The 27,354-nt window shown below is 36.3% G+C and overlaps 4 protein-coding genes across 7 annotated transcripts; 3 read left to right on the forward strand and 1 right to left on the reverse strand.

The window, feature by feature from the left end:
* The first annotated feature begins 444 nt into the window (after positions 1-444).
* Positions 445-3,310, forward strand: LOC311301504 (uncharacterized protein). The gene is made up of 3 exons (XM_084426693.1): positions 445-907; positions 2,596-2,902; positions 2,998-3,310. The coding sequence occupies exons 1-3, from the start codon at positions 865-867 to the stop codon at positions 3,155-3,157; spliced, it is 510 nt and encodes a 169-aa protein (XP_084282819.1). The 5' UTR covers positions 445-864; the 3' UTR covers positions 3,158-3,310.
* A 251-nt stretch (positions 3,311-3,561) lies between these two features.
* tmbim1a (transmembrane BAX inhibitor motif containing 1a) lies at positions 3,562-17,495 on the reverse strand. Of its 2 annotated transcripts, none has more exons than XM_084426691.1 (12): positions 17,018-17,495; positions 9,279-9,541; positions 6,977-7,047; positions 6,230-6,294; positions 6,045-6,098; positions 5,906-5,956; positions 5,675-5,714; positions 5,249-5,286; positions 4,844-4,931; positions 4,652-4,747; positions 4,516-4,569; positions 3,562-4,392 (listed from the first exon to the last, which is right to left on the reverse strand). In XM_084426691.1, exons 2-12 carry the CDS (start codon positions 9,526-9,528, stop codon positions 4,243-4,245), a joined length of 957 nt encoding a protein of 318 aa, XP_084282817.1. In that variant the 5' UTR covers positions 9,529-9,541; positions 17,018-17,495; the 3' UTR covers positions 3,562-4,242. The 2 variants fall into 2 exon arrangements, with proteins under 2 accessions (XP_084282817.1, XP_084282818.1); XM_084426692.1 differs by having other exon boundaries at positions 9,285-9,541; positions 17,018-17,466.
* Positions 17,496-18,185: 690 nt separating this feature from the next.
* pnkd (PNKD metallo-beta-lactamase domain containing) lies at positions 18,186-23,901 on the forward strand. The gene is made up of 9 exons (XM_084426082.1): positions 18,186-18,379; positions 18,847-18,962; positions 19,041-19,153; positions 19,536-19,594; positions 20,340-20,432; positions 20,529-20,695; positions 20,936-21,022; positions 22,496-22,611; positions 23,321-23,901. Exons 1-9 carry the CDS (start codon positions 18,219-18,221, stop codon positions 23,492-23,494), a joined length of 1,086 nt encoding a protein of 361 aa, XP_084282208.1. The 5' UTR covers positions 18,186-18,218; the 3' UTR covers positions 23,495-23,901.
* Positions 23,902-23,977: 76 nt separating this feature from the next.
* Positions 23,978-27,049, forward strand: catip (ciliogenesis associated TTC17 interacting protein). Of its 3 annotated transcripts, XM_084426084.1 has the most exons (11): positions 23,978-24,063; positions 24,172-24,239; positions 24,394-24,462; positions 24,899-25,084; positions 25,195-25,250; positions 25,399-25,485; positions 25,578-25,745; positions 25,878-25,987; positions 26,203-26,279; positions 26,391-26,479; positions 26,788-27,049. In XM_084426084.1, exons 3-11 carry the CDS (start codon positions 24,396-24,398, stop codon positions 26,977-26,979), a joined length of 1,032 nt encoding a protein of 343 aa, XP_084282210.1. In that variant the 5' UTR covers positions 23,978-24,063; positions 24,172-24,239; positions 24,394-24,395; the 3' UTR covers positions 26,980-27,049. The 3 variants fall into 3 exon arrangements, with proteins under 3 accessions (XP_084282210.1, XP_084282209.1, XP_084282211.1); XM_084426083.1 differs by having other exon boundaries at positions 23,981-24,239; XM_084426085.1 differs by lacking the exons at positions 23,978-24,063; positions 24,172-24,239 and having other exon boundaries at positions 24,313-24,462.
* The last annotated feature ends 305 nt before the right edge of the window (positions 27,050-27,354 follow it).

Below are 27,354 nucleotides of genomic sequence, written 5' to 3' on the forward strand. Positions count from 1 at the left end.
TCATATATAAACGCTAGATGTCTTATGGCGCAGTCACTTCCGGCATCATCGTTCGGCCATCTTGTGACAGTGCTCTGTGCATTAAGGTGAATGATCAGCACGCACACAAATCCTCTTATCTCGCTGAAATCTTGACGGATTTACAAACGGTTTGGTTTCTCACAAACGTTATTAACGTGGCTATAATTCCGAATGCTTGAAAATGTATGTTATAATTTTTCATATGTATGCAGTGTATGTATGCAGTGTCATAACTACATCTCTGACGTTTATAACAAACCAAACCGTTTGAAAATCGGTAGAAAAATGAGCAAGTTATGGTTATTTAAAAGTACATGCACCATTGAAGTAGTGAGCGAGTACACTGTCGCAAGATGGCCGCCACGTGCGGACGTCGACCTCCATTGGCCAGCAGTGCGCACGAGACATCTAGCCTTTATATATGATATCTATGGGTGCAGGTATGATGTCAAATCCCCACCTCATGGTTCCTTCGCGATTTTTATAATGGGGGGTTAAATTTATGGGTAAACATAACTTAACGATACTTTGACGTTTTGTTCTACAACATAAATTACACACACCCATATTCCAAAATTCCAGAAAAGCTCATTTTGAAGCAGTTATCTTCATCTTTGAAAACGTACGTTTCTGATAAATAACTAGATAATATAGTTTGGGTTGTGCAGTTTACGTTGTAGAACAAAACGTATCGTCAAGTTATGTTTACTACAGGCTTTAGGAAAATCTCGAGGGAACCACTGCGCATTAGACATCCGGGTTTTACGTCATTCCTGCATCACATCACGTAATATTGCGTCACAAAGACACGTGAGCACGCGTTCTCTTCCTTGCACAACAAAGATGGCTGCGCCTTGTAGGAAACTGATGAGGTCAACTGTGCAAGGTAGATAAACAGGTTTACAAATAGTTACAATTTCTATATCATTATTGTTTTACTAATAAATAATAGATTTAACAACTAATTTAAATTAAAGGTGTATTTAAAACTTGCCTTGATAGCTTGACATTCATGCAGCAATAATCTACTATCCACTGAATGAATGCAAATAACAGGTTAAGCTAAATACTTTATATTTTTACGTTTTATACAGTCTATGGCTAAATATGTGTAACTAGAACTCTGAGAAGACAAACTATTGTGAGTCTCACAATTCCTACTTTTTCCCTTGCAATTCCGAGTTCATATCTCACAATTCTGAAAAAAAAAATATATATATCTGAATCGCAAGTTATAAACGCAGAATTGCAAGAGATAAAGTCCAAATTACGAGATATAAGCTGGCAATTGCAAACAATTTCTGACTTTTCCCCCCTATGAATTTCGAGATATAAACTCACAATTGCATGGGAAAAGTCAGAATTGCCTACCGTGGTAGGAACTAGCTTCCATAGCTAACCCATAGTTCAACTGCACCCACTTAACCCTAACCCTTAGCCCTTACTACACTAACCAGTACCACCACACCTACTAACCTGATTAGATGCTTCCGCTGCATACAAATAACTCTTCTTTCTAAGTGGCACTACATTCCGTTTTTATTTTGTTTTATGTTACACGCTGGAGTTCACAAAACACATGTGCTGTAGTAGATCAGTATGTAAGAAAGCACCTGCCTAGAAAATAAATGTAGGCTCAATAAAATGACTTATTAAAGGGATAGTTCACCCAAAAATGAAATTTCTGTCATTAATTACTCACCCTCATGTCGTTTCAACCCTTCTTCGGAACGCAAATTAAGATATTTTTGATGAATCTGAGCAATTTCTATCCCTCCATTGACAGCTACGCAACTACCATTTTAGCGCTTGAGAAAGTTCATAAAGAGATCATAAAACTAATCCATATGAATTGAGCAGTTTAGTCCAAATTGAATTTAGGCTTTTATTCACATATAAACATTCATTAACTCACACATAAGTTGTGCGGGTACTATACGGTTATCCGGACCACATGTGATGACCTACCCCAACCCCGCCCCTAAACCTACCCGTCACTGGGGTTACGACCAACCAAGAGTGGTTGTGGTCAGGTGTGGTCCGGATAACCGTATAGTACCGTTGTGCGAAATGGAAGCTCAAGCATGTTTGCTTGACGTGCGAGAACTAATGAGGTTCATTCTCGTGTGTTACGCAGCATGTTCGAACTTCAGCAAGAACCAATGAGCTTCATTCTCGTGTTATGCAGCAGGTTTGAGCTTCAGCAAGAACCAATGAGGTTTGTTCTCATGCATCAAGCAGGTTCATTGAGCTTCTGGTTGTGTTGGCTGATCAATGTTTATATGTGAATAAAAGACTAAATTAAATTCAGAAAATTTGGACTAAACCACTCAATTCATATGGATTAGTTTTATGATCTCTTTAACTTTGTGAAGCGTCAAATTGTAAGTTGCATAGTTGTCTATGGAAGGACATAAAGCTCTCAGATTTCATAAAAAATATCTTCATTTGTGTTCCAAAGATGAACGAAAGTCTTAAGGTTCGGAACGACATGAGGGTGAGTAATTAATTATAGAATACATTTTTGGGTGAACTATACCTTTCTATGGCAACCTATATAAATTTGTTTTTCAGGTTTGTATCAGTTATCAAATCGGACATCGTGGATAGGATCACACTTTGAGCAGATAGTTGCCTGTCCCAGACTGCAGGAGAATGTTTTGCACAGCAGATTTCTACACTGTGGACATTATGCCTTACAAACCATCACCAAGATGGAATCTCCAAAAGTTATAAGCACACAGAAAGGAGCTGAACCTGAAAATAAGACCAACCAACAAAAGAAAGAAGAGGAGGAAGATGAGGAAGATGAAGATAACAGCCCTGAGTACATCCCCAAAAGGAAGGCCAAAAATCCAATGATGAAGATTGGATACGCATGGTAAGTGCAGCTTAAATCGCATGTTTGAATTCTTTTAAATCAGTACTGAAAATCTATAAATTGAGTAGCTACTGACACTGAAGTGTTTCTCCTAGGATGATTGGCTTGCCTACTGGAATCATCGGTTTTATTCTGGCAAAGAGACAGGTGGACAAGAACCGGCTGAAGCAGCTGAAAATCAGGCAGAGAATGAAGAGATCTAACGAGGGAGATTACGAGAGTAACCGATATAAACCAGCCCCCAGGATGCAGTGAAAGCTCTACTTCTGTCAAATGACTCTATTGTACTAAAGAATGGCTTCATTGAGCACTTATCAGGTTGCCATGGAGACAGTGAACCATGCAGAATATAACAAAGACATTGTAGAAAGCAAGCGTTTATTAGGGTGGACCTTTGGATCTTATAAATGAGAAGTTGAAAAAAAAGGATGAATTTCAGTTTGAAATCTTTCACACATTTTGATGTAGTTGCCGTCATTACCATGCTTGTTCATAAATACACAGAATACAACCAATATTATCTATTAAAAAAAAATCTATGAAATATCTGAATAATACTTGTCCCTTTTTATCATGCCTATCCTAACGATAACAACTGCATATCAAACTTTAGCCACATTGTTGTCTGAGAACATTGTAACAGAAAATACACGTTTACATTGTTTATATCATTCTATGACAAATTTATTTTTATTTAGAAGTAACACTTTTTATAACAATTTATTTACAGTATACCTTTGGCGCTAAACAAAAATGGAAAGGCACCACTGTACATCACAATCTGTGACATTTAAGTATAGTATCAAATTCAAAGACATTTCCCAAAGCTAAAGCAAAAAACATTTGTAGATATACATTTATATTCTATAAAAAATGTATGTGCAATAAATACTCTAAATTCATATACTGAAATACAGTTAGATTGTATGTACACGGCAGAAAACCTATACCCTTGTCCAAAATGTACCACACCCAAGTAACATCAATAGTAAATACAGCAAATCAAAGTCTATACAGTAGAAATTTGCATAATACAGACCCATTTCTAAAAGTGAGCATCCATTACCATGACATGGACCTCAGAACACAGGAATGGCTATGTAGTATAACTAATATTTTATTAGAATGTATGCATATGGGTGGTTAATCATAGAAATAATTAGTCATGGAAATTATATTCATCCCTTTGTTTGATTACTAAAATGCTAGATATATTTTACAAGTTCAGTATTATTTGAGTATATATTGGTTTGTAATCGACTGAGAAGACACTGCATAGTGCATAAAGAGTAAAGCTATTATGAAAGTACAGAAAAGCTTCATCCGTCAGCTTGAAGCTTCTATCTCTCCGCAAATCCGATAATTTGCAGGAGGAAAATGAAGATCTGGACAATGTCCACATAAAGGGAGAGAGCAGCAAACACATACTCCTCTGGGCTGATGGAGAGCTTCCTGTTCCCGATGAGCAGCTGGGTATGATAGGCCAGAAACTAATATTTAAAAAACAGATAAACGCAAAGAAGTGATTTTCAGGATGGAAAGGGTAAACAATGTTCCCATGCAGAACCAAAGTCTTCCAAAAAAGGTGAAACTGAATTTGTGAATAGACATACCAGAGTGAATGCAATGGCTCCTATAGCTGCATAGAGCATGTGAAGCCATGGGACCTGAAAAACAAACAAAGAAAATAACAGTTAAATGAACAAATTACAATTTTTGTGCAAATACAAGGCGCAAAGTCATGCTTACGTATTTGAATGACAGCACGATAACCGTAATGATGCCAGTCACAAACACCACGATTCCGAGTATGGCGAAAAAGCCTGCACATTTAGTGAAATCCACCTATATAAGAATAGAAAAGCATGTTAACACACACTTTGACACAATGCTTAGATGTAAAATCATGTTGCTGTTGTTCATATTAAATATGAACCCCACCTTAGTCTGAAAGCAGAAGACTGTTACCGCAACGCACACGACAACAGTGATGCCCAGGGCCAGGAACACTGCCTTAGTACTGTAATAACTGCAAACACAAATTGGTATCACTTTATGTTAGTCCTGTTTCACATGTACATACTCATGTACTTATTGTATATCCCAAATGAAGCTAACACACTGTTACAGGACACATTAAGACTGATAAGACTTTTTACGACCCCAAAAGGAATTTGCACAGAGTTGCACTTAATTCTTGCTGAGAAGGAGAAATAAACCCTTTTAATCCTATATATTCTATATATAACCATTGAAACACTCTGTTGACAGTCCTCATGCCATAGTCATGCTATTTTACCGTTTCCACCACCTACTGTATCTCATCTTGTGTGAGACATGACTCACCTTGCAATATTTCCAGTCATGAACGATAAGGCCAGTGTCTAAAACAAAACAAAATATGCAATGTTATGCAAAGACTTTATGTAACGTCCTTAAAGGGATAGTCCACCTTAGATCACTTGCTTATCCTCAAGTTGTTCCAAACCTGTAAGAGTTTCTTTCTTCTGTTGAACACAAAAGACCAGACGGTTGACGGTAGCCATTGACTTCCATAGTATTTTTTTCTTACTATGAAAGTCAGTGGCTACCGTCAACTGTTTGATTACCAACATTCTTTAAAATATCTTCTTTTGTGTTCAGATTTTTGATTTGTGGGTGAACTATCCCTTTAATACTTTCTCTACACCATTACATGAAAAAACAATATTGACCATTACAGGTTTGGCCACATTTCCACTTAATTCATTCAAAGTGAATTTCCCAACTCACAAAGATGGCCAACAGGATCAGGTTCCATGGGAAACGCCTCCTAAAAAGTGACAGAGCAAATGCTAAATCCATTGGTTCACATGACAACTTATGTTTGTAGTGGGCTACAGTTTTTAGATTAAATCAGTTTTTTGTTTATACTGTGGTATGATTTTTGTGTCCTCGTTGTGTCACTAAACTATGACCAGTAGCTGCTATGAGGTTGATTCAGAAAAGGAGCAATCATCTCACCTGGGTCCCTGACAGCAAACCAGTACGATGTGTGTGACGAAATAGATAGCACTGGAAAAAATATTGTCCAACATTTGCATTTAATGTTTTAAATGTAAAGTATTTGACAATGTGAACAAACAAATGTCTAAGTTCTTACTATGAAACCCAGTAAATGGCTGGGTTTTTCCTCACATACACTCCTACGGGTTCCCTGTATGAACAAAAACACACATCTGAGTTTAAATCACAAAGTAAAATGATAAACAAGCAGTGATAACGTTGAACCTTTTTTTCTGTGAACACAAAGCACATGAAGTAACCATACCAAGAACAGAGACTCACACAAATGTGAAAATAGCCACGACGGCAGCTGTGACAAGAAGCTGAGCAGAAAGAATCAGGTAAACCTGCAAAACACAATGGAAACATTATTATCCATTATAATATTCAAAAACAATTTTAATTAAAGAGGACCTATTATGCCTTTTTACATGGTCAACTTTCATGTTTCTATTTGAGCATGAAAAAGGTCTGCAAAGTTACAAATCCCACTCCAAAGGGAGCTATTGTCTATATTAGTAAACTCAGTTTTTATGAACTCCCTGAAACGTTTCGATTGTAGACTTGAGTTTTCTTTCGGGAACGAACAACATTCCTAATTTAAATAACTGACGCCCAAGGCATAAGCATGTGCGTTATGGCCATGTCCAAGAGATGATGTTTTTCCATCTGAATTTATTGAATTAATAAGGCAAACCTGACACCATTGTTAGCAGCTGAGAAGATGAAACGTATGATTATGGTAAAGGGAATGACATTTCCGAAAAGTGGTTGACCTATCACAACACATTGATACCACTGACCAATAAGGAGGGGCTTTACAGAGAGAGGAACTAAACAGAGTGTTGCTGAGAGACTGGGAAGAGAGGTGCTGCTACAATGCAAAATATGTGAAAAATAAGGTGTTTTTGAACATTCAAGCATGAAAACCTATTCTAGTAGACCCCAAATACTATATCAAGACTTTGTAAAAGGGCATAATATGGTCTCTTTTATCTTAAATGACAACATTCTCATAAAGTTCCTTACTTTCCGTATAAAACTGTGACGAACACTGGTACTCTCGAATCCATCTGTGGTGGTAAATCCTTCGTCGTCACCTGTAACAATAATGTTTTCAGTAAAAACTACATTTTATGAAGCTTAAAGGGTTAGTTCACCCAAAAATGAAAATTCTGTCAGTAATTACTCACCCTCATGTTGTTCCAACCGCGTAAGACCTTCGTTCATCTTCGGAACACAAATTAAGATATTTTTGATTAAATCTGAGAGTTGTCTCACTCCTCCATAGGCTTTCAGAGGGACCGAAACTTGCTGGCCCAGAAAAGTTATTAAAGAGATCGTTAATATAGTCCAAGTGACTACAGTGGCTTAATCTTAAGTATATCAAGCGACGATGATACTTTTTGTGCGCAAAAACAAACAAAAATAACGACTTTATTCCACTATTAATTTCCTTCTCTCTGGGCCTCGTAGTGTTTTTGCGCTGCGCGTCTGTGTTGCACGTCATCACACATCACACACATGACCCGCTTCGGCCAATTGTGAGCCTACGTGGTGATGTGTAACACAGACGCGCTACGCAAAAACACTACTTGAACCAACTAGAGGCCCAGAGAGAAGGAAATGAATAGTGGAATAAAGTCGTTATTTTTGTTTGTTTTTGCGCACAAAAAGTATTCTCGTCGCTTGATAAACTTAAGATTGAGCCACTGTAGTCACTTGGACTATATTAACGATCTCTTTAATAACTTTTCTGGGCCAGCAAGTTTCGGTCCCTCTGAAAGCCTATGGAGGAGTGAGACAACTCTCAGATTTAATCAAAAATATCTTAATTTTTGTGTTACGAAGATGAACGAAGGTCTTACGCGGTTGGAACGACATGAGGGTGAGTAATTACTGACAGAATTTTCATTTTTGGGTGAACTAACCCTTTAAAACCATGATCATCTAAACAATATTTATTGTGTGACATTTTTAAATCAATATCAAATTTGAAATGATGGTAGGGTGTCATTTCTAACAAGTTTTACCCAATATAGTTTGTTGAAGTTAGTGTGCTTGTTTACAGTGCCAGTGAAGAGCATGTTTTAGATGAAATATGAAATATGAGACGTGATGTAAATCAAGAGAAATCAAATATCACTTACAAATCGAATGTGCAATTATTGTGTGTCATTTCCAATTTTATTAAATTATGCAAAAAGTGTGAACATTTTAATTGTCTGAATACATTAAATGCTAGTTTTGAAATCGGCATAAGTAGCAAAGATAAGCAAATGAATAAGTAAAACAAGAGTTGGCCATTATATTCCAAAAATCCAGTTTTAAATGTCATTTCCATGAATATTGAACTCATTTGAGATGTGGAAGGAATTTTCATGAAAGGGGGAGGCAAAATTCTCATGTGACGCATGTATGTCCACTGTGTTAGTGGACAAATTACATAAACTAGTGAGAGTGTGAAAACTCTGTTAGGATTATTTGTGCCAATAGTTAAAGAAATGCCCAACTATGTAAGGGATAATGTGCAGTCAATTAAATACTGGCGAGGACTTTAAAGTGATCAGGTACAGCCAGCTAATATTATTGCAAAAGTTATGACCAAATAAATAAATAAATGGACATTTAATGGAATAGTTCACGTCAAAATGAAAATTCTGTCATCATTTACTCACCCTCAAGTTGTTTTAAACCTGTATGAATTTCTTTCTTCTGCTGAACACAAAGGAAGATGTTTTGAAGAATATCAATAACCAAACAGGTAACTGGAACCATTGACTTCCATAGTAGAAAAAAAAAGAAGAAAAATACTATGGAAGTCAATGGTTCCAGTTACCTGTTTGGTAACTTGAGGGTGAGTATATGATGACAGAATTGTCATTTTGAAGTGAACTATCCCTTTAAATGAGTTTATTAAATTAGATCAGAGTGATATACAAGACTTGAAAATTCCAAATATAAGAAATTGGTTGCCAGGGACAACTGTGACTGACCAATGAGAATCAAGTATTCCAGAGAGCCATAATTAAACACTATATTACTGGCCCAACAACACTAATCTGGTTAGAGCTAGAATACAGGGAACACATTATGAAAAATGATGACTTCAGTGTAAATTCAACTCAATGCCCGGAATATGATCTGCTAAAATTAAATTTGAGTAATGAACCACATCCTAAACCAATTGAACTTTGCTACATAGTAAGCTGGCCTGGAGGACAAAATATTTACATATTTTGTTCTTAAATGTTTCAGGAGCATGAACACGGTGATAGTAAAAGCCTATAAAAGTGAAGATTTACTAGATACAAGAAATAATACAACTTGCCTATACCGGAAGGAATGACAGGGATGACTGGTAGACTTGGTGGCGGGTATCCCGCAGGCTGTCCTCGGTATGGATCATTGGGCTGTGCGGGCTGTCCTCCGTATGGATCATTGGGCTGTGGGTAAGGCGGTTGTCCCCCGTACGCATTGAAGCCATATGGAGGGGCAGAAGCGGGGTAACCTCCCCCAGGCTGAGGGTTTGAGAGCAGCCGGGAATCATCGTAACCCGGAGGGAAATCTGACCTTGACATGCTGCTTTAACTCCTGTTGGGTAGATAAGATCCCATAAGATACCATTTGTGAAACTTAAGTGCAGATGCAACCAAAGTTCAAATCAGATTTGCACCAAAACAAAAATAGGAATTTATTTATTCTTTGTTCTTTCTTTACGAGTACTCAAATGATCAAGTGTTACCCGTTTTAACCAAGAAAACTTGTTTGCAGCCTTTTCCAAAAATTCTCCCATCCAGTCCTAAAATATATTAAAATAACTCTAAATCTATGATAAAGTGATAAAGTGTTAAACAAGTAAAACAGCCCATATATATTTAATGATATATCTGTTATAATGTTATTTGGTCTCCCTACACAATTTATCTTCGGAAAACATGTTTTTGTCTTCTTAAATGTAATATTTGTTTTTGTTTTGTTTATGCTGCTGTAACGTCTAAATTTCCCCCTTAGGGATAAATAAAGTTTTTATCTAAACACCTTAAAGGGGTGGTTGATTATGATTTCACTTTTCTAACTTTAGTAAGTGTGTAATGTTGCTGTTTGAGCATAAACAACATCTGCAAAGTTCCAAGTGAAGGAAGATGTTTGCTTTTAAAGAAATCGTTTTTTAAGGACTACAACAAACGGCTGGTAGGGACTACACGACATTCCTCCCGGGTTAGTGACATCACTAACCCTAAAATTTACATAAACCCCGCCGCCTGGGACCACGCAGTCCATGTTGAGTAGAGGAAGAGTTTGATGTGGTAGAGCACATTTGTGAGTCTGCTCAAGCTGTCACATCCTCTTTTTACAAGCTACATAACACAAATGCAATAGCATGTCACTCTGTAGTCATCTTACAACAGTTCCCAACTTGAAACATTTCAAAATGTACCTGAATTGCTTTGCATTTTGTGACTAAGTCAATTAAAGTACTTTTTGTCCAGTTATATATTTAGTCATTGAAGATTTTTTTTAAATAATGTTAAAATATCATCTTGTGCTCAAATGTTTAACAATTGTTTGTGAATCATAATAATATTATATAGTTATATTATTAATGTCAGTGGTTTTAAAGCAATTTAAAAACACCTAAAGCACCTTTATGAAAAACATCAATAGTAATTATATAGACTTGATTATTATATAGACCTAATTGTTTAATATTAATAAGTGATATTAAGATCAACAGCACTTTTTTTTGTAATACCTTTCCTAATCATGAAATTTGTGCAGTGGTTTTACTGGTTACCAATTGTTCTACAATTAAGTTATTGTTCTACAATTACTTGTTCTTTTGACTTGTTCTATTGTTCTTACTAGGCTAATTATTGAAGAGAGAAAGCAGGGAAAATAATTAATAAAGCATTGCAGGTGTGAGAAGTTCAGCGAGTTTCATTTTTGAAAACAATACAGACATAAATGTAAAATGACTAGTAGAACATTTCTGAGAGAGCACTAAACTTAGAATATCCTTCCTGCTTCAAGTTCAACGTCTTTTCCCATCAAGACTTCTGTGGTCAAGATAGCAATGTGGCCGTGTAGATTTTGAGAGGTCCAGATGCACAACACAGATAAGTGGACATAATTCACTCTGCAAATCCGCCTACACCCAGTGCAAGTCCACACCCAGTGTTTTGAAAGGTTTCTTTCCATTTTAATTCCTACAATGGCATGCATAAAAGACATGAACTGAAAGGTTTTTGGAAATAAATTATCTGGGAGTACAATCTCCTTGTTATTCAATTAGTTTATGCAACCGCCATTATTATGTAGGCCTGTATGTAGTTATCATCTGTTGTTTGTAGGCCTGTCACGATCATACATTTTGTGCTGATGATAAATGATCACACTAATACAGTAGACTCCACAAATATTGGCACCCTTGTTAAATATGAGCGAAACTGACTGTGAAAATTTGCTTTTGCAATTTCTCCTCTTAGTTTTTCATTCAAAATATTCACAAAAATCTAACCTGTAATTAAAGTCAAATAGTTGAAAGGAAAAAAATTATTATCATAAAACAAATTGTATTTTTTATTTTTTTCTGAAATATAGTCTATGAATCACCCCTTCATTTAATACTTTGTGCAACCTCCCTTTGCCAAAAAAAACAGCTTTGGATCTTCTCAAATAATGCATAATAATATTTAAAATATTCACAAAAATCTAACATTTAATTGAAGTTAATTTACACAATATATAAATGTGGAATAAATTAAATAAATGTTTTTCTCCAAAATATGTGTGCCACAATTATTGGCACCCCTACAAATTCTAATGAGTAAAAATCCAAGTGATTACTCACTGGCCTACGTGATAAGTCATGACTTCCTGTTTCACTGGGCTATAAATATATGAAGTGAAACACAGGTCAAATTCTAATAGTCATCCATCACTGTGGGAAAGAGATAGGATACAGTAATGATGCGTGACAAAAGTTGTTGAGCTGCACAAATCATGAAATAGCCATAAGATAGAATTGTTGGAATACTAATTTCCAATATCTTTCTCAAATAGCTTACCTGATCTATCTCAGCTGCTCAGTGAACCCAAACAAACAGATGAACTAGAAGAACTAACTAGCACTATGAGCACCATTCTCTCTAGTACATTAGAAATTGTTGCACCAATTAGATTAAAAAAGGTCAGAGAGAAAAGTAAAGCACCATGGTACAACAGCGCTATGCATGTTATCAAGAGAGAAACTCATAATTAAGAGCGTAAATGGAAACAAACTAATTTAGAGGTCTTTAGACTCGCGTGGAAAGACAGTATGTCACGTTATAAAAAGGCCCTAAAAGCAGCCAGGGCTGAGCATCTCCGCAAACTAATAGAAAATAACCAAAATAATCCAAGGTTTTTATTTAACACCGTGGCTAGACTAACAAATAAACAGACATCACCTGAACAAAATTTTCCATTACAGTTTAGTAGTAATGATTTTATGAATTTCTTCACTGAGAAAATAAAAAAGCATCAGAAACACAATTGTAAATGTACAATCTTTAATGGTGTCTTATGATTCAGCCTCAATTATCGCCCCTCAAGAAAAACTACAGCGCTTTACAACTATAGGACAGGAAGAGCTAAATAAACTTATCATCGCATCTAAACCAACAACATGTTTATTAGAGCCAATACCCACTAAACTACTGAAAGAAGTGTTACCTGTAGTGGAAGAGCCTCTTCTCAATATTATTAACTCGTCTTTATCTTTAGGTCATGTTCCAAGAATATTCAAGTTGGCAGTTATAAAACCTCTCATTAAGAAACCACAATTAGATCATAATAACCTAGCAAATTACAGACCGATTTCGAATCTTCCATTTATGTCTAAAATACTAGAAAAAGTGGTGTCCGCTCAATTGTGCTCTTTCTTGCAAGAAAAAGTATATCTATGAAAAATTTCAGTAAGGATTCAGACCGCCCCATAGCACAGAAACTGCGCTCGTTAAAATTACAAATGATTTACTTCTAGCTTCTGACCAAGGCTGTATCTCAATACTAGTTTTACTCGATCTTAGCGCTGCGTTCGACACTATAGATCACAAAATACTCTTAGATCGACTACAAAATTACACTGGTGTTCAGGGACAGGCATTAAACTGGTTTAGATCGTACTTATCAGACCGTTACCATTTTGTCAGTTTAAATGGGGAAAAATCGAAGATAACTTCAGTAAACTATGGAGTGCCGCAAGGATCTGTGTTAGGCCCTCTGCTATTCTCAATATATATGCTATGCTGCCACTTGGTAATATTATAAGAAAACATGGAATTAATTTCCACTGTTATGCTGATGACACTCAATTATATATTTCATCACGACCAGATGAAAACGCTAAATTATCTAAATTGACAGAGTGTGTTAAAGATATAAAATACTGGATGACGTGTAATTTTCTGCTTTTAAATTCAGGTATTACTTATTGGTCCAAAAAACTGCCCACAAAACCTCTTACAATACAACTTTAATTTAGAAGGATGTCCTGTTACTTTATCCACTACAGTAAAAGACCTGGGAGTTATACTAGACCGCAACTTGTCTTTCGAAAATCATATTTCATATGTTACAAGAACAGCCTTTTTCCACCTTAGAAACATTGCTAAGCTACGTAATATGCTATCTGTTTCTGATGCAGAAAAATTAGTTCATGCATTCATGACCTCGAGACTAGATTACTGTAATGCTTTATTAGCTGGTTGTCCTGCATCCTCAATAAACTACAGTTAGTCCAAAATGCAGCTGCTAGAGTTCTTACTAGGTCAAGAAAATATGATCATATAACACCAATTCTATCATCTCTACACTGGTTACCTATTAAGTTCCGTATCAATTACAAAGTATTACTACTGACCTATAAAGCCCTAAATGGTTTAGCTCCTGAGTATTTAACGGATCTTCTATCGCCCTACAATCCATCGCGCTCTTTAAGATCACTAAATTTGAGGCTTCTGGTCATTCCTAGGATATCTAAGTCCACTAAAGGAGGGAGGGCGTTTTCACATTTAGCTCCTAAACTCTGGAATAATCTTCCTGATATTGTTCGAGGCTCACACTCGCTGGCCCAGTTTAAAACTAGATCAAAGACGCAGCTCTTTAGTCAAGCATTCACATAATGATTACCTTTTATACTACAGTTAAATCGGATCAAATGCATTAATATTATGAACAGCAGCTATGCTAATTATTTCCCATCTGCTTTTCTGTTGTTATCTCGAGACGCTAGTCCCGAGGTAAATAGAGTTCGTCAGCTCCAGTTTGTATCCAGCCTCTCATGGAAACTACAGATGCCCCAACACCCGTGAAGAGACGACTCGACGCCTGTGAAGAGACGACTCGACGCCAGCGATGTTATGCCCTAAATTAATATGATTAACTAACTTTATTTTTCTATGTACATTTCTGAAATGCACTTTCTGTAAAGCTGCTTTGAAACAATGTGTATTGTGAAAAGCGCTATACAAATAAATTTGAATTGAATTGAATTGAACTATTTGACTAATTAAATGTTAGATTTTTGTGAATATTTTGAATTTTATTGCGATTAACGATTTAATTCTGCTTTGTTCATGTTCCTTACAGTGTAAACCTAATATGTTATTTGGTGGCTAATACTAAATATTTGAACTGGAACTCCAACTTTGAAATTCACTCCCTGGACTTCCCCTGCATTTCCAGCCTTGATTGAATATATAATATAACAGAACATAACATAACATAATATAATTATGAAGGAAGACCTTTTGACTACATGTGTTTAGCCAACATTATTTTTCATATTATTTGGTAAATGTGATTGAAATTTAAACTGCACAATTATTGGTTATCTCAAAAATATTACAAGAAAGAATAATCGAATGTGTAATCAAATAACCACGATCAGATGATTACTAAACAATCGTCAACCCGCCTAGCTGGCTGACACTTTCCCTCTCAAAGTTGTGATCACAGCAAAAAAAGCATTAACCGCATTTCAAACAGTCTTCCTGAAAAGAAACAGCCGACAAGGCACAGCCCATGCAAGGACTTGCAGTAAGTGGTTTGAAAACAACTAGCATTTTCTCAGCAACTAAGTTTTCCTATGCTTAAGTTTAGGAAGAGAGATTTTGGAATTTGAATGTTACTTGTTTTTTACGTGTTAATGCAGTACTTGTGCACCAGGATCAGCACTTCCTCTTACTAAACAGATGTAAAGCAGCTCACACAGAACCACACAGTGAGGTCAGCATGAACATGTGACACAGATCTGCTAAGGAAAATCTGATTCAAAGTCTAACCTGGGTAAATCGGTTCATCATTTACTGAAGGTATCCTGGGAAAAGGCGTTTCTACATTTCATGTCCAGGGAGTGACTGACAAATTCACAATCTTTAAAGATCAAATAAACTGAGTCATAGGAAGTTGCTAAAGGACCAAAATATTCCAGGACATGTGACAGAACTCTAAGAACAACATAAAACCATGTTTAATGTCACCCTTTTACTTTCAGACCATGCACATTGAAGGACTTTCTTGTGTATCTACCTCTATGGTATGCAGGCTATTTATAATGTTTACAAAAACATGGATGGTGCCGTGTAGTTCAAGCCAGACTGGAAAAGAATGTCTTCATTCTTGTTTCAGCTCAACACTGCCAGCATGAGTCAAGCAAGCCTCCGCACACTGTTACACCATTATGTACTCTGCTAAGCAACCTTTTAAATATAAAGTGGAAAATAAACTACACTTTCTTCACTTTCCGTACCGGTCCACCCTGATGCGTGAGATTTGCCAAAATGTTATGCAATCTGTCATGTTCAACTAAATATTATGCAGAGATAAAGTTAAAACTTTTACTATATTTTTTTCTGACAAAATTGATCAGGCACAGTGGAATTTACTAATACTAGCCTATACCTGCATTGAATAGAAAACATTATTAAAGGGATAGGCCTAGTTCACCCAAAAATTATAATTATGTCATTAATTACTCACACTCATGTTGTCTCATACCTGTAAAGAAAAAAATTATTATCTTTTTGATGAAATCTGAGAGAACCAATGAGGTTTATTCTCATGTGTTACACAGCATGTTTGAGCTTCCGCAAGAACCAATGAGGTTTGTTCTCGCACATCAAGCAGGTTCGGTTGAGCTTTTGTTTATGTTCGCTGATCAATGTTTATACGTGAACAAAAGCCTAAATTTAATCAATGTATCATGTAAAGCGAGTCTCTTCAGAGAATTTGGACTAAACCGCTCAATTCATATGGGTTAGTTTTACGATATGAACTTTTTGAAGCGCCAAAGTGGTTGTTGCCTAGACTGTCAATGGAGGGACAGAAATCGCTCAGATTTCATCAAAAAATATCTTTATTTGTGTTCTGAAGATGAACGAAAGTCTTACGGGTTTGGATGGAAGGACATAAGGGGGAGTTATGTTAATTATTGACAATTTTCATTTTTGAGTTAACTAACCCTTTAATGCAATCAATCTGAAACAACAACAAAAACAGGCTGTTTGAATTCCTAGTAAGCTGCCTACTTAGCGTTTTCCATCATAATTGCATCCAATGCCCAAAAGTTGTTTAGCTAACGTTAAATTACTAGCTAACTGTTAGGCAGCTCAGGTTTTGAAACAAGCCACTGACGGCATCCCATTCCTAAGGGTATCCCATTCTTACAATAAAAGTTAATCTTTAAAAATGCACTAGTTCAGTCAGTTAAGTTACAAATACATAACTTAAACTGACTAGAAGTCAATAAGTTATGAATACAGGCTAAGTCACGACTAAAAGATGTGATCGAGAGCTTTTTGACGTCATCTTGAACATGTTCACATAGCTATCTTGCCCTCACTCACCCTTGCAAATATTTACCATGGTAACTGTAGTTTCCGCCTAAATAACAGCTGCTACACATATTTTACTACTGTAAAAGCTTAATGGATTAATCATTTGACGTTAAAAAAAAACCTTTTGAACAGTATTTTATGTTTTACAAGACCATGTGATGGTACAATATAGCAATAATATTCTTACCACGCGCTGTCTGAGATCCAGAAAACTTTATACGATCGATGTCGAAGCTTTGAGAAAGCAATATCAGACGATATAATCCTTCAGACTGAGCCTATTGAAATAAAACCCAGAGAGTTGACACCCTGTTCCACCTTCTTCAGTGTCACTTCAACAAGCCAGCAGTCAGTCGATGACTCGATGACGTTCAAGTTAATAGTGCTCATGATGCATATACAAGCCAGCAGGTGGAGTCAAAAGAGTCTGAAACATATTGCGTTTTAGTCTTTACAAAATAGCCGTTGGACCAATACAATTATGCTTTGGCCCTGAAAATGAAAACGACACCTACATAATCTTGTCTCTCTGTTCTCTTTATGTAACGCTTCTCCCAAAAAATAAAAACTCTGTCGAGGTGTGATTAAGTTGACACACCCAACCCAAACTACACCATATTTGTATTCTTAGAACAAGCTGTCATGTGTATGTTCGTTCGGTCGATTCCGTTGTCTTACACCAGGTGGTGCTAAAGTGCAGTTCCTACTTTTCAGCAATTTCTCATTTTAAAGGGATAGTTCACCCAACAATTGACATTCTGTCATCATTTACTCACCCTTAAGCTTTTCTAAAGTATTTTCTTTCATCTGCTGAACACAAAAGATATTTGGAAAAATATGAGTAACCAAACAGTTGACTGGCCCCAATGACTTCCATAGTTCCAAAACAAAACAAAAAAACTGGAAGTCAATGGGACCAGTCAACTGTTTGGTAACCGAATTCTTCAAAATGTATTCTTTTGTGTTCAGCAGAAGAGGAAAATACATACAGGTTAGGAACAACTTGAGATTGAGTAAATGATTACAGAATTATTCTTTTTTGGGTAAACTATACCTTATTAAGATTAGCAATACAACAAAGTTGAATAGAGCGATTAGGGTCACAAAGATAAGCTAAGAGTTAGAGGTTTATTTTTAGGTAAGTTATAGGTAAAACAAGCTGTGTAAAACATGCATGCAGTGTGCAATAAATGCAAAATGATTTGTGCAAGAAACAGTCTATGAAATGTTATCACCCAATAATAGCTGGCAGACACAAATAATGATCATAATGAACCTTATAAAAATGTATTAAGATAAAAATAAAAAAAAATCCGAGTCAAAGGAGTTACTTCTGGCCACTCGTAGTTGTACCTTTTAATTGCGTCATCGTCGACACGCCCTCTAGAATGGCGTTTCCGGACTGGCCAGTGTATTTACTTTGTATTGCTTCAATATGTGGAGGGTTTTACATCTGTCGGTTTCCTAAATGCGCCAGAAAAAGTGCATGGAAAAACAGTCTGATCGGTAAACTGATGGCTCGCACAGAGAAACCGCTGTTTTGGATAGCGTAAGTGGCTTATTTGGCCTGCTACGGTAGTCTGTGTTGTGTTTACACAGGCTACTGTTTTTATCCACACTATCGTAAATGATGTTTGCCTAAACTGTTTTGTAAGTGATATTGCAATATAAACGATTGACGTATGTAGACGTTCCCTTCAGTGAATATCAATGATTTGTCATTTTATCATGGTCAGTGATGTAACTTACCTAATGAAAATGTAAAACGTCTACGCCATGGTTAGATCAATGAAATTATGCTTTCTTATCAAACAAACTAGGATACTTGTAATGAAATTCAGTAGCCTAAACACTTAGAAACATTCATTTACTCCCCTAATTGATTATTTAGTTTTAATTTACAACATTTCTGCCCAAATATCATACTAACTATTGTAAGTATTAAAATGCCTGGGGGTGGGGGACAATTTCAAAGAGGAACCTGCATAAAACACTCAACTTTAAAAACACTTCCAGGTACTCTCTGTATACGCGGACCAAACTTGGGTACATATTTCATAAGAGGCAGATGAGGAAAGCACGTGAGCGGTACCCCACTGGCCACTCCAGAACTCAACCAACTATAATAAACGGTGAGAAAAAACACCTTTTTCCATCATACACTCAACAGCTGATTACAATAATTAATGTCACACTATTATTGTCAACAGGCATCAAGATAATACCAGTACCCATCTTATCAGACAACTACAGCTATGTGGTCATTGACACTGCGTCCAATACGGCTGTTGTGGTTGATCCCGCCGACCCTCAGCCTGTTCAGGTTGGATTCAAAACAAGTTTCGGAATGAGTTTTCTGGATTATATATCTTACTGTGATGAAATTGCCAAACCCATGTGGTTCAGTGGAAATGACTCCCTCTTCCTCACTGGTTTACCAAAATTGTGGAAGATGGAATCATTTTCAGTTATTTTTATTGGAAATCTGTCACTGTAATGGACAGGTTCCAGTTTTTCATTCTCACAAATGCAAAAGTACAGTAGTAATATCAAAATATTTAGGACCCTTCATATACAGGAAGAGATGCTTTCTGGGAATGTGTCATGTATAAAGTCACATGTCTTTCACATGATATTAACCAGAGCCCTAGATTTGTTTTCTCATTTCTTATCTTATTTCATGGTCTGTCCTCACACCCACACAGGCATGTCTAGAGGAAGAGGGGGCGGCATTACAAGCTGTTCTGTGCACGCACAAGCACTGGTAAGACCAAGTTTGAAAATGCCAAAAATCTATACAGACTGAATGCTGCACAATGAATGTATTAGCAGCAACTATGACAAAATGTCAGTCTATTAGTTAATCGATAACTAGATACGCGAGTACCACTTTTACTGTATCACCCATCAATGTTGCGTTCAGGATTATTTATTTGTGTGAGAATTCAAGTATTGGTGATTTTTATTTTTATTATGAAGATCATTTTAGCGTTGTAAGATCACATTGCACCAGTTCTAAGACACATGAGGCATCTAACAACCTTTAAAGGGTTAGTTCACCCAAATTTTTTTTTTTTAATAATATCGTTTCAAACCCAAAAGATTGGGTTCAAAATGTACAGTATATGCTTCACAAATTACAAAGAGACAAGGAATCCATATAAATAGACATCTAGATAAATCTAATTTAGGGTTTTTATTGACATAAACACATCACATATGGTAAAGTGAGCATCTCTCTTCAGAAGGCTTGAATACTTTGTGTTTTTTGAAGCTTGAAAGTGTTGGTTGCATGGATTTTCAATGGTTGGACAAAAATGATGTTAGAATATTAAAAAATATCTTAATTTGTGTTCTGAAGATAAATTAAAGTCTTATGGGCTTAGAATGACATGAGGGTGAGAAAATTATAGAATTTTTTATTTCAGAGTGAACATAAACACATCAAGATTGAATAGCTAAACACAAAAATTTAATTAACGTATTTATATACATTTTTCTTCAACCAGGGACCACAGTGGAGGAAACAGGGCCCTAAAGAGGCGCTACAGTTCCTGTCGAGTGTATGGGAATGCTATGGACAACATTCCAGGCCTCACACAGTCAGTACCTTTGAATATATAATAATTTCAGATGACGTTGGGTATTACTTGAGAGCATGAGACGGACCACTTAAATTTATATTTTTGTGAATTTAGCCCCCTTTCAGACAAAGACACAATAGATTTTGGAACTCGGCTGCACTTCAGGGCCTTCTTTACACCTGGGCACACAGTGGGTCACATGATCTACCTGCTCGATGGCCGGGTGATCGGTGGCCCCAGCAGCTTGTTTTCAGGGGATCTGGTATTCCTCTCTGGATGTGGTGAGTGTGGCATTAAACATTGTTATCTCAGTGTGCTCTTAAAATGTCATTGTATCATATTTGTTTAAAATATTTGTAGTGTTATTGTTCCCTGCCTTCAGTGTTTGACATTTAGTGTACAAATGCTTAATTTATGAATTACCCCATAACGATGCACAGCAAGGGATGTCAACTGCAAACAAGAATTCTTAAATACAGCTAGATCTATTTAAAGCTCTGACTCATTTCCAACCCTTGTAGGGAGAATGTTTGAAGGTAATGCCTCGACTATGTTATCATCTCTGGATACTGTGGGATCGCTGAACGATGATACTCTGCTTTGGCCTGGTATGAGAAACAGTCTTTTTTTATAGTCTTTTCACACTTGAAGTTGTTAACCAGAGTCAATTTTGTCCTTAGGTTATTTGTTTCATGTTTCAGACTGTTCATACTTTATCCTGGGATCATAATAAATACTGGATAGTCAGTTATTTTGGGTTTATTAGACAAGTACAGAACATAACCTGTTTGCGTGTCTCTTCACAACTCCAATTAAAGCTTTTGAACATTTCCCTTAGGCGCTGAAACTAAGCACAATGCAGAGTGTCTGCAACTATATACATTGTATTAATTATTTATGTATTTATGTCATTCTTGCACCACATTTAGGGCTTTTTGCACTTGAAATAGTTAACCCTGGGTCATTCTAAACCCTGGGTAAATGGAATCCTGGGTTATTTTGCTTCATTTCACACTGCTCATAATTTACCCAGGGTTAATTAATCCTAAACATTGTACATTCCTAAACCCTGGGTAAACGTTCTTATTTGCATATTTGCAATGTCGAGCCCAGCACGCAACCTGTTTACATAAAGGCATAATACATAAATCATGATACGTAATGTAGCATTGTGCATCCTTATATTATATTGTTGACTGTATTTTTTTTCTGAATGGGTTTTGCGGACTTTAGAGGCAAGAATTAAGCGGTGCTAACTCTACTCCGGAACAGGGTTTTATTACCCCGGGTAAAAAGCAGTGCTAACCCCGCTTCTAAATTACAAGTGTGAAATGTTGCTTTACCCGGGGTTTGTTGAAAATTTCAGAAGTGAAGACCGGAGACATGGATGTATCTTCGTTGAGAACACGAGCTGTTGGCAGCTGCAGTCATCAAGTCTAACTAAGGCTGTGTACATTGTAGTTAATTTAGATTTTAGGAGGCAGTGCTTAGAAAATGGAGACAAAGCATCTGGGTGACGACCTTAAACTAAGCATGCAAATGACGTTTCCAGGTATACGAACCCGCCCCATACTCTAGTGTTACCAATCCAATTATCATAACTATTCAAAGAATGGGACAAGAACAATTAAAGACAAAAGGTGAGAGTCTCAAGAATCTAACTCATTTGTCTTACGACAAAGAGAACAGGACTGGTAGGAACCTCATGCTAAAATATTGATGCAATCATCTTTATCTTAAATCTAAAAACAATGTACTTCCCCTTCATTTTTCATGTGATGTTATGTAAGGATGTAGAATCAGCAGATCTTAAACAGATTGTTAAATTTGCAATCCCACAGGTTTAAAAGCGGGGTTTAGAACGACAATAACCCGGGATTAAGTGTAGTGTGAAAAGCCCTATTTTGAATCATATACTGGATTTAACCCAGGGTTAATTGTAATGTGACAGGCCTGTTTGTAATTTTTTGTTTTTGTGCACAACTTATTTTTGGTTTTATGCTTTTGTAAACTTGCACTTGGATGTGATTCTAAGGAAAAGCTTCATGTTCATGTTAATAAAGTTGGTCTTTTTTTCTCAGGACATGAGTATGCTGAAGATAACCTTCTGTTTGCTGCTGAAGTGGAGCCTTGCAATGTTGTACGGGAGCAGAAGCTGCAGTGGGTGCAGCAACAGAGAAGTCAGAGATTGTGTACAGTAAGGAAGACGAGAATTCTATTAAAAATCCTCCTATCAAATAAGTTCAAGATGTCCAAGACAGTCCAACATAATTGTTACATTTCGAGACATTAAATAATATTAAATAATCTAAATAATATTCCAACCAGCCAAGCTTGATTTAAAGGAATAGTTCATAGTTCAATAATTCTGTCATCTATTACTCACCCTTATATCATTTAGTCTTTCATTCATCTTCAGACCACAAATTAAGGTATTTTTAATAAAATCTGAAAGATTTCATCATTTAGGCTTTTATCAAGCCATTGATCAGCGAATGTACATAGAGCACTCAAATTTGGTAGCCTAAATGTAAGCTCAAGCACATTTTAGGTATGGTTGAGCTATTTTCCATATTTGAGTTCTGTTTGCTGATCAATGTTTTTATGTGAATGAAAGCCTAAATGAATTCTGTTTGGCATGTAAAGCGATTGTTTCTCTTCACAAGACTTTGATTAAATAAATTGCACTTAATATGGATTTATCTCTTTATAAACATTTTAAACCATCAGAGTTTTGGGTGAACAGATTTTCAGTGACATAAAACTCTCAGATTTCATTAAAAATATCTTTTGTGTTTCGAAGATGAACGAAAGTCTTATGAGCGACATGAGAGTGGAAAAGTAATAATATAATTAATTTTTGGGTGAACTAACCCTTTTAATGTAATTATCTCTACTCTTCATAGTGTCCATCCACTCTAGCAGAGGAGAAGCAATACAATCCTTTCCTGCGGAGCCACTCCCAGAATCTCCAGGGGTCTCTGGGCCTGCAGCAGAAGCAGGACGAGGACTGGGCGTCGTATCGCGCCCGTGTTTTAGAGGAACTGCGCAGACGGAAGGACATTTTTAAGGACCGATAAGGCTTTTATCCACTTACATTTGGAGGTTGCAACCACTGAAACCATTCCAAGCTAAACATGTACTGCTCCCTACATATAAGTGAGCTGGATTAAAAGCATTAACTTAATGTGAATTTAAACAGTGACCTGAAAAGTGAAGGTTTTGTGCAGAGTGAAGTTGACGTGGGCATTATTTTGTATACAAAAATAGGTTTCTTTGAACTTTAAGTATTTGGTTGACTCTGAAAGGCATTGTTTGAACTGAAAAATATTTCAATTTTTCTTGATTTTCTTTTCTTTTCTTTCATTACCCTTGACTGTGTTGGAGAGCTGTTCCCTTTTAAAATGACCAGCGTTTTAAATAACTATGGTACCACAAGCACTGATATTTATGAACGCGTTGTCATAATAAACCCATGAATTACTAACTAATGTCTGTATTAATTTCTATGTGTTGCACTGTGGAAATATTGTGGCGCGATTACAAGAAGGTTTACGACAGTTGTTAACAACATAGTTACCAAGGAAACCAAAGATGTTAATAAGTTGGAGGCATGAACGAAAAACACAAATAGACCCTAAATAAAAAGGTTTAAATGCCTAATGTAGATGCTGTTAGTAGTTTGGGCTGTTTCCTGTCGTGTTAAAGCCATATGTGTCAGTTAGTAATTGTTTCTGTTTATTCTGCTTTTTAATAGCATTAGCAAAGTAGCTCGTTTGATAATTTGCTGAAGCACCGAGCTGTTAAAAGCAATATACAATCCAGGTAAGTTAACGTTATAAAGAAACAAAGACGCGCGTAGTGTTTTAAATTCTCAATATGATTGAGAATATCGATATTTTATAGGTCACAGTTAGGCAATTATTTTGAACTAACGTTAATGCTGTGATAATCTCTGGTTTTATCTGGACTTTATAAGACATGGAGGAGAATGAAACCGAAGAACTGAAAGCTTCAGTTAATGCAGTGGAGTTTATTCACGGCATTGGTAAGTACATTTTTTTTTTTTTTTTTTATTGGTAAGTAATTTAAACATGATTATGATCAAATAAATGACGTTACTTCTAAAGTTTGCCTGTCAGAGATGCTATTTTTGGGCCAGGGACCATCTGTTAATGGCATCAAGGTCCTTCACGTTCATAAAGTTGCACTGTATGCCTAACGTTACTAATATTATTTTTCTTCTTTTTATGTATAACTTGAACAGTATATATATTATTTGATTTACTATGATAACTTTGCAGGATTGGAGGCTTTGTGCCAGTAAGTTAGTGTGATAAAGCATGAAGCACTGACATCTAATGTTTCTGCAAGTATTTTCAGATCCACTAACTGTGATCATAAATGAATCGTCAGTCAAGAGACTAACAGTACGTGATTGCAATGGACTTCTAATTGCAAGCCACTTCTGCTGTCACTTATAGGATCCAGGGATCTGGACGATTGTTTGTTTGCGGATTCACTTGGTACTGTGTCAGATTCGGGCAGGGAGCTGGGAGACTTCTCTGTGAGCATCACCAAGGCGAGCTACAACGAGGAGCTTTGCTATCTGCTCCATGCCAACAGTCATGGAACGATCGATGACATTCCTTGTGGCACATCCATTGAAGGTGTGAATTATTTCTTCTCTAGTGAGAACACACATGGCATTTGTGCCATTTTCTCAGTCTTTTCTTAAAGTTTGTTAAACTCTGTGTTTGTTCCCTTGTGTTGTTGCCAGCCTACATATCCAGAAATCTTGAGATACTGGAAGAGAATCATCATGAATATGTAAAGGTATCTTTTCTATCGATTTAAAAGCAAAGTTTATGAAAAACTTAGGGTAGGTTCCGTTTAATTCAGTTTAATATTATATAAACAGTAAATGAAATAATCGAAATCGAAATGTAAAGCCACCCAAATCTGAGGTGTTGTGACATTCCAGCTGGAAAAGCAGACGGTGGACCGGAAGGTACATATTGTTAGACAGGATGATCAACTAGTGGTAAACAGGATCATCTCAGAGAAAGAGGTGAGTACTATGCTGCACTACATATGTTGAATACATTTACTTAAATATGTGCAAAAAATATTTTATATTTCATATTTTAACTCATTCTTTAGGGAGTGAAGACTCAAACCCACACATTTCCATTGAGTTCTCTAAAAGGCTTTGTGTCTGAGGCGTCCAACTTCCTGATCCTGCGGATTCTGGCTCGGCAGAAGACTGTTCCAGAATACATGACGTTCCTGTCATTTGATGCAGATACGGTGCTTTCTAAATCAGTTTATGTAAGTCCAGGGAGATTATTGCTTATAGATCAACCCTTGGATGTTATTTATAGGCGAAATCTATATGAACAGCACATGATTGAAGGTGGTGGGCTGTTTATCATTTTTGCGTGATCCACTTGTTTGCTTCAGAGAGCACTTGGGTGGAAGAAGCAGATGATTGGGGAAGAGTTAGTCGATATCTTTGGGATTGAAAGGACTGTCTCCTCTGCAACTTGGCATTGCTACTTCATGCCTGATGGGTAGAATACTCTCTTCGTTTTATGCTAAAAAGGAAAACTTGTCATCTGTTTCTCATAAGAGTGGATGATAGCCGTTGATTAGCGTCCTTCAAACAAAACCAAAGCTGCCATACATAGTTGTTTACAAACTCAAAGCTTTTTTCAGCAGCTACAGAAGTTTTAAAGATTTGACCTTTGTTTGAACATTAACGTTTCCTAAAATACTTTACACTTAGGCATCTGGCAAGCAGAGTGCAGTTGGGCTCACCTGCAATTATGAAGCTTCTGCATTTGCCTTTCTTGCTCGATGGAGGTTTGAAGACTTTAACACTTTGCAGTCTGCTCCTTTGTGATCAGAAATAATCTTTAAACTTTAAAGTAAAAACAATTATGAATAAATCAAAAGGTTTTGCTTTTTTTTTAGTGGAGAAAGACCACATTCCTGTGTTTGAGAAGAAGCCACTCATCTGGGAGGAAGATATGGAGCTTTACTCAAAGTTTCTTGACAGAAAGGTGCCTATAACTGTTCATAAGCATTTAACTGATGCCATATATCACTCAAGGATATCAGAAATATATATTATTGTTAAGTTTTGTGTGCTAATTTATTGTTTAAAAAGACTTGTTAGCGGTTATTAAAATACACTGTCAGGTCCAAGCCCATGTTGAAACTCTGGGTTTCAAAATTAATTTCAACCTGAAAATTATTTCTTGTAGAAATTTGAGGAATTTAACACAAAGTACAACATAAAATACAGGTCAATTTTAAGCAAATTTTATATAAGCAAATTAGGATTCATTGTCAATCGTTTATGACACAGGAGGAACTCAAAGCGGACTACTCCTCCTACATCAGACAACACCCTGAGCTAAAGGCTTTAATGGCAGACTTCCTGCAGTTCCTGCTGTTGAGGAAACCTCAAGACGTCTTCTCCTTTGCTCGTGACTTTTTTGCACCCTTTGGCTCTCAAAGTCCTTCAGGAAAATCACTAACAAATGAACAAAAAAAATAAAAAAATAATTAACACTAACAAATTGTGTGATGTAGCAGAGAATGAAAATAAAGGTTTTCTTTTAATAATGCCTTGGTATTATGACTATGCTTTTTTGAATGTACTGTAATAGTATTTGATTCATATGGATGATCCTAATGTGAGAGAGAGACTGTAGATTGGTAGTGCAGTAATAAAGAAGTGTTGCACAGAATGTTTGGCCATATAAAACAATACCCAAAACAGTAAACATTCTAGCGTGTAAAACATTCTAGCTTGTCTTGTCATATAACAGAAATCATTTTAATTGAATTGCAGTATTTATACTGATACATATAAAATCTGTTTTTCTTCGAGTCAAACGGTCTGTAAACTAAGTATTTCTTTAGAATTCCA

This window comes from Rutilus rutilus, assembly GCF_951802725.1.
Source record: "Rutilus rutilus genome assembly, chromosome: 12".
NCBI classification, from domain to species: Eukaryota; Metazoa; Chordata; class Actinopteri; order Cypriniformes; family Leuciscidae; genus Rutilus; species Rutilus rutilus.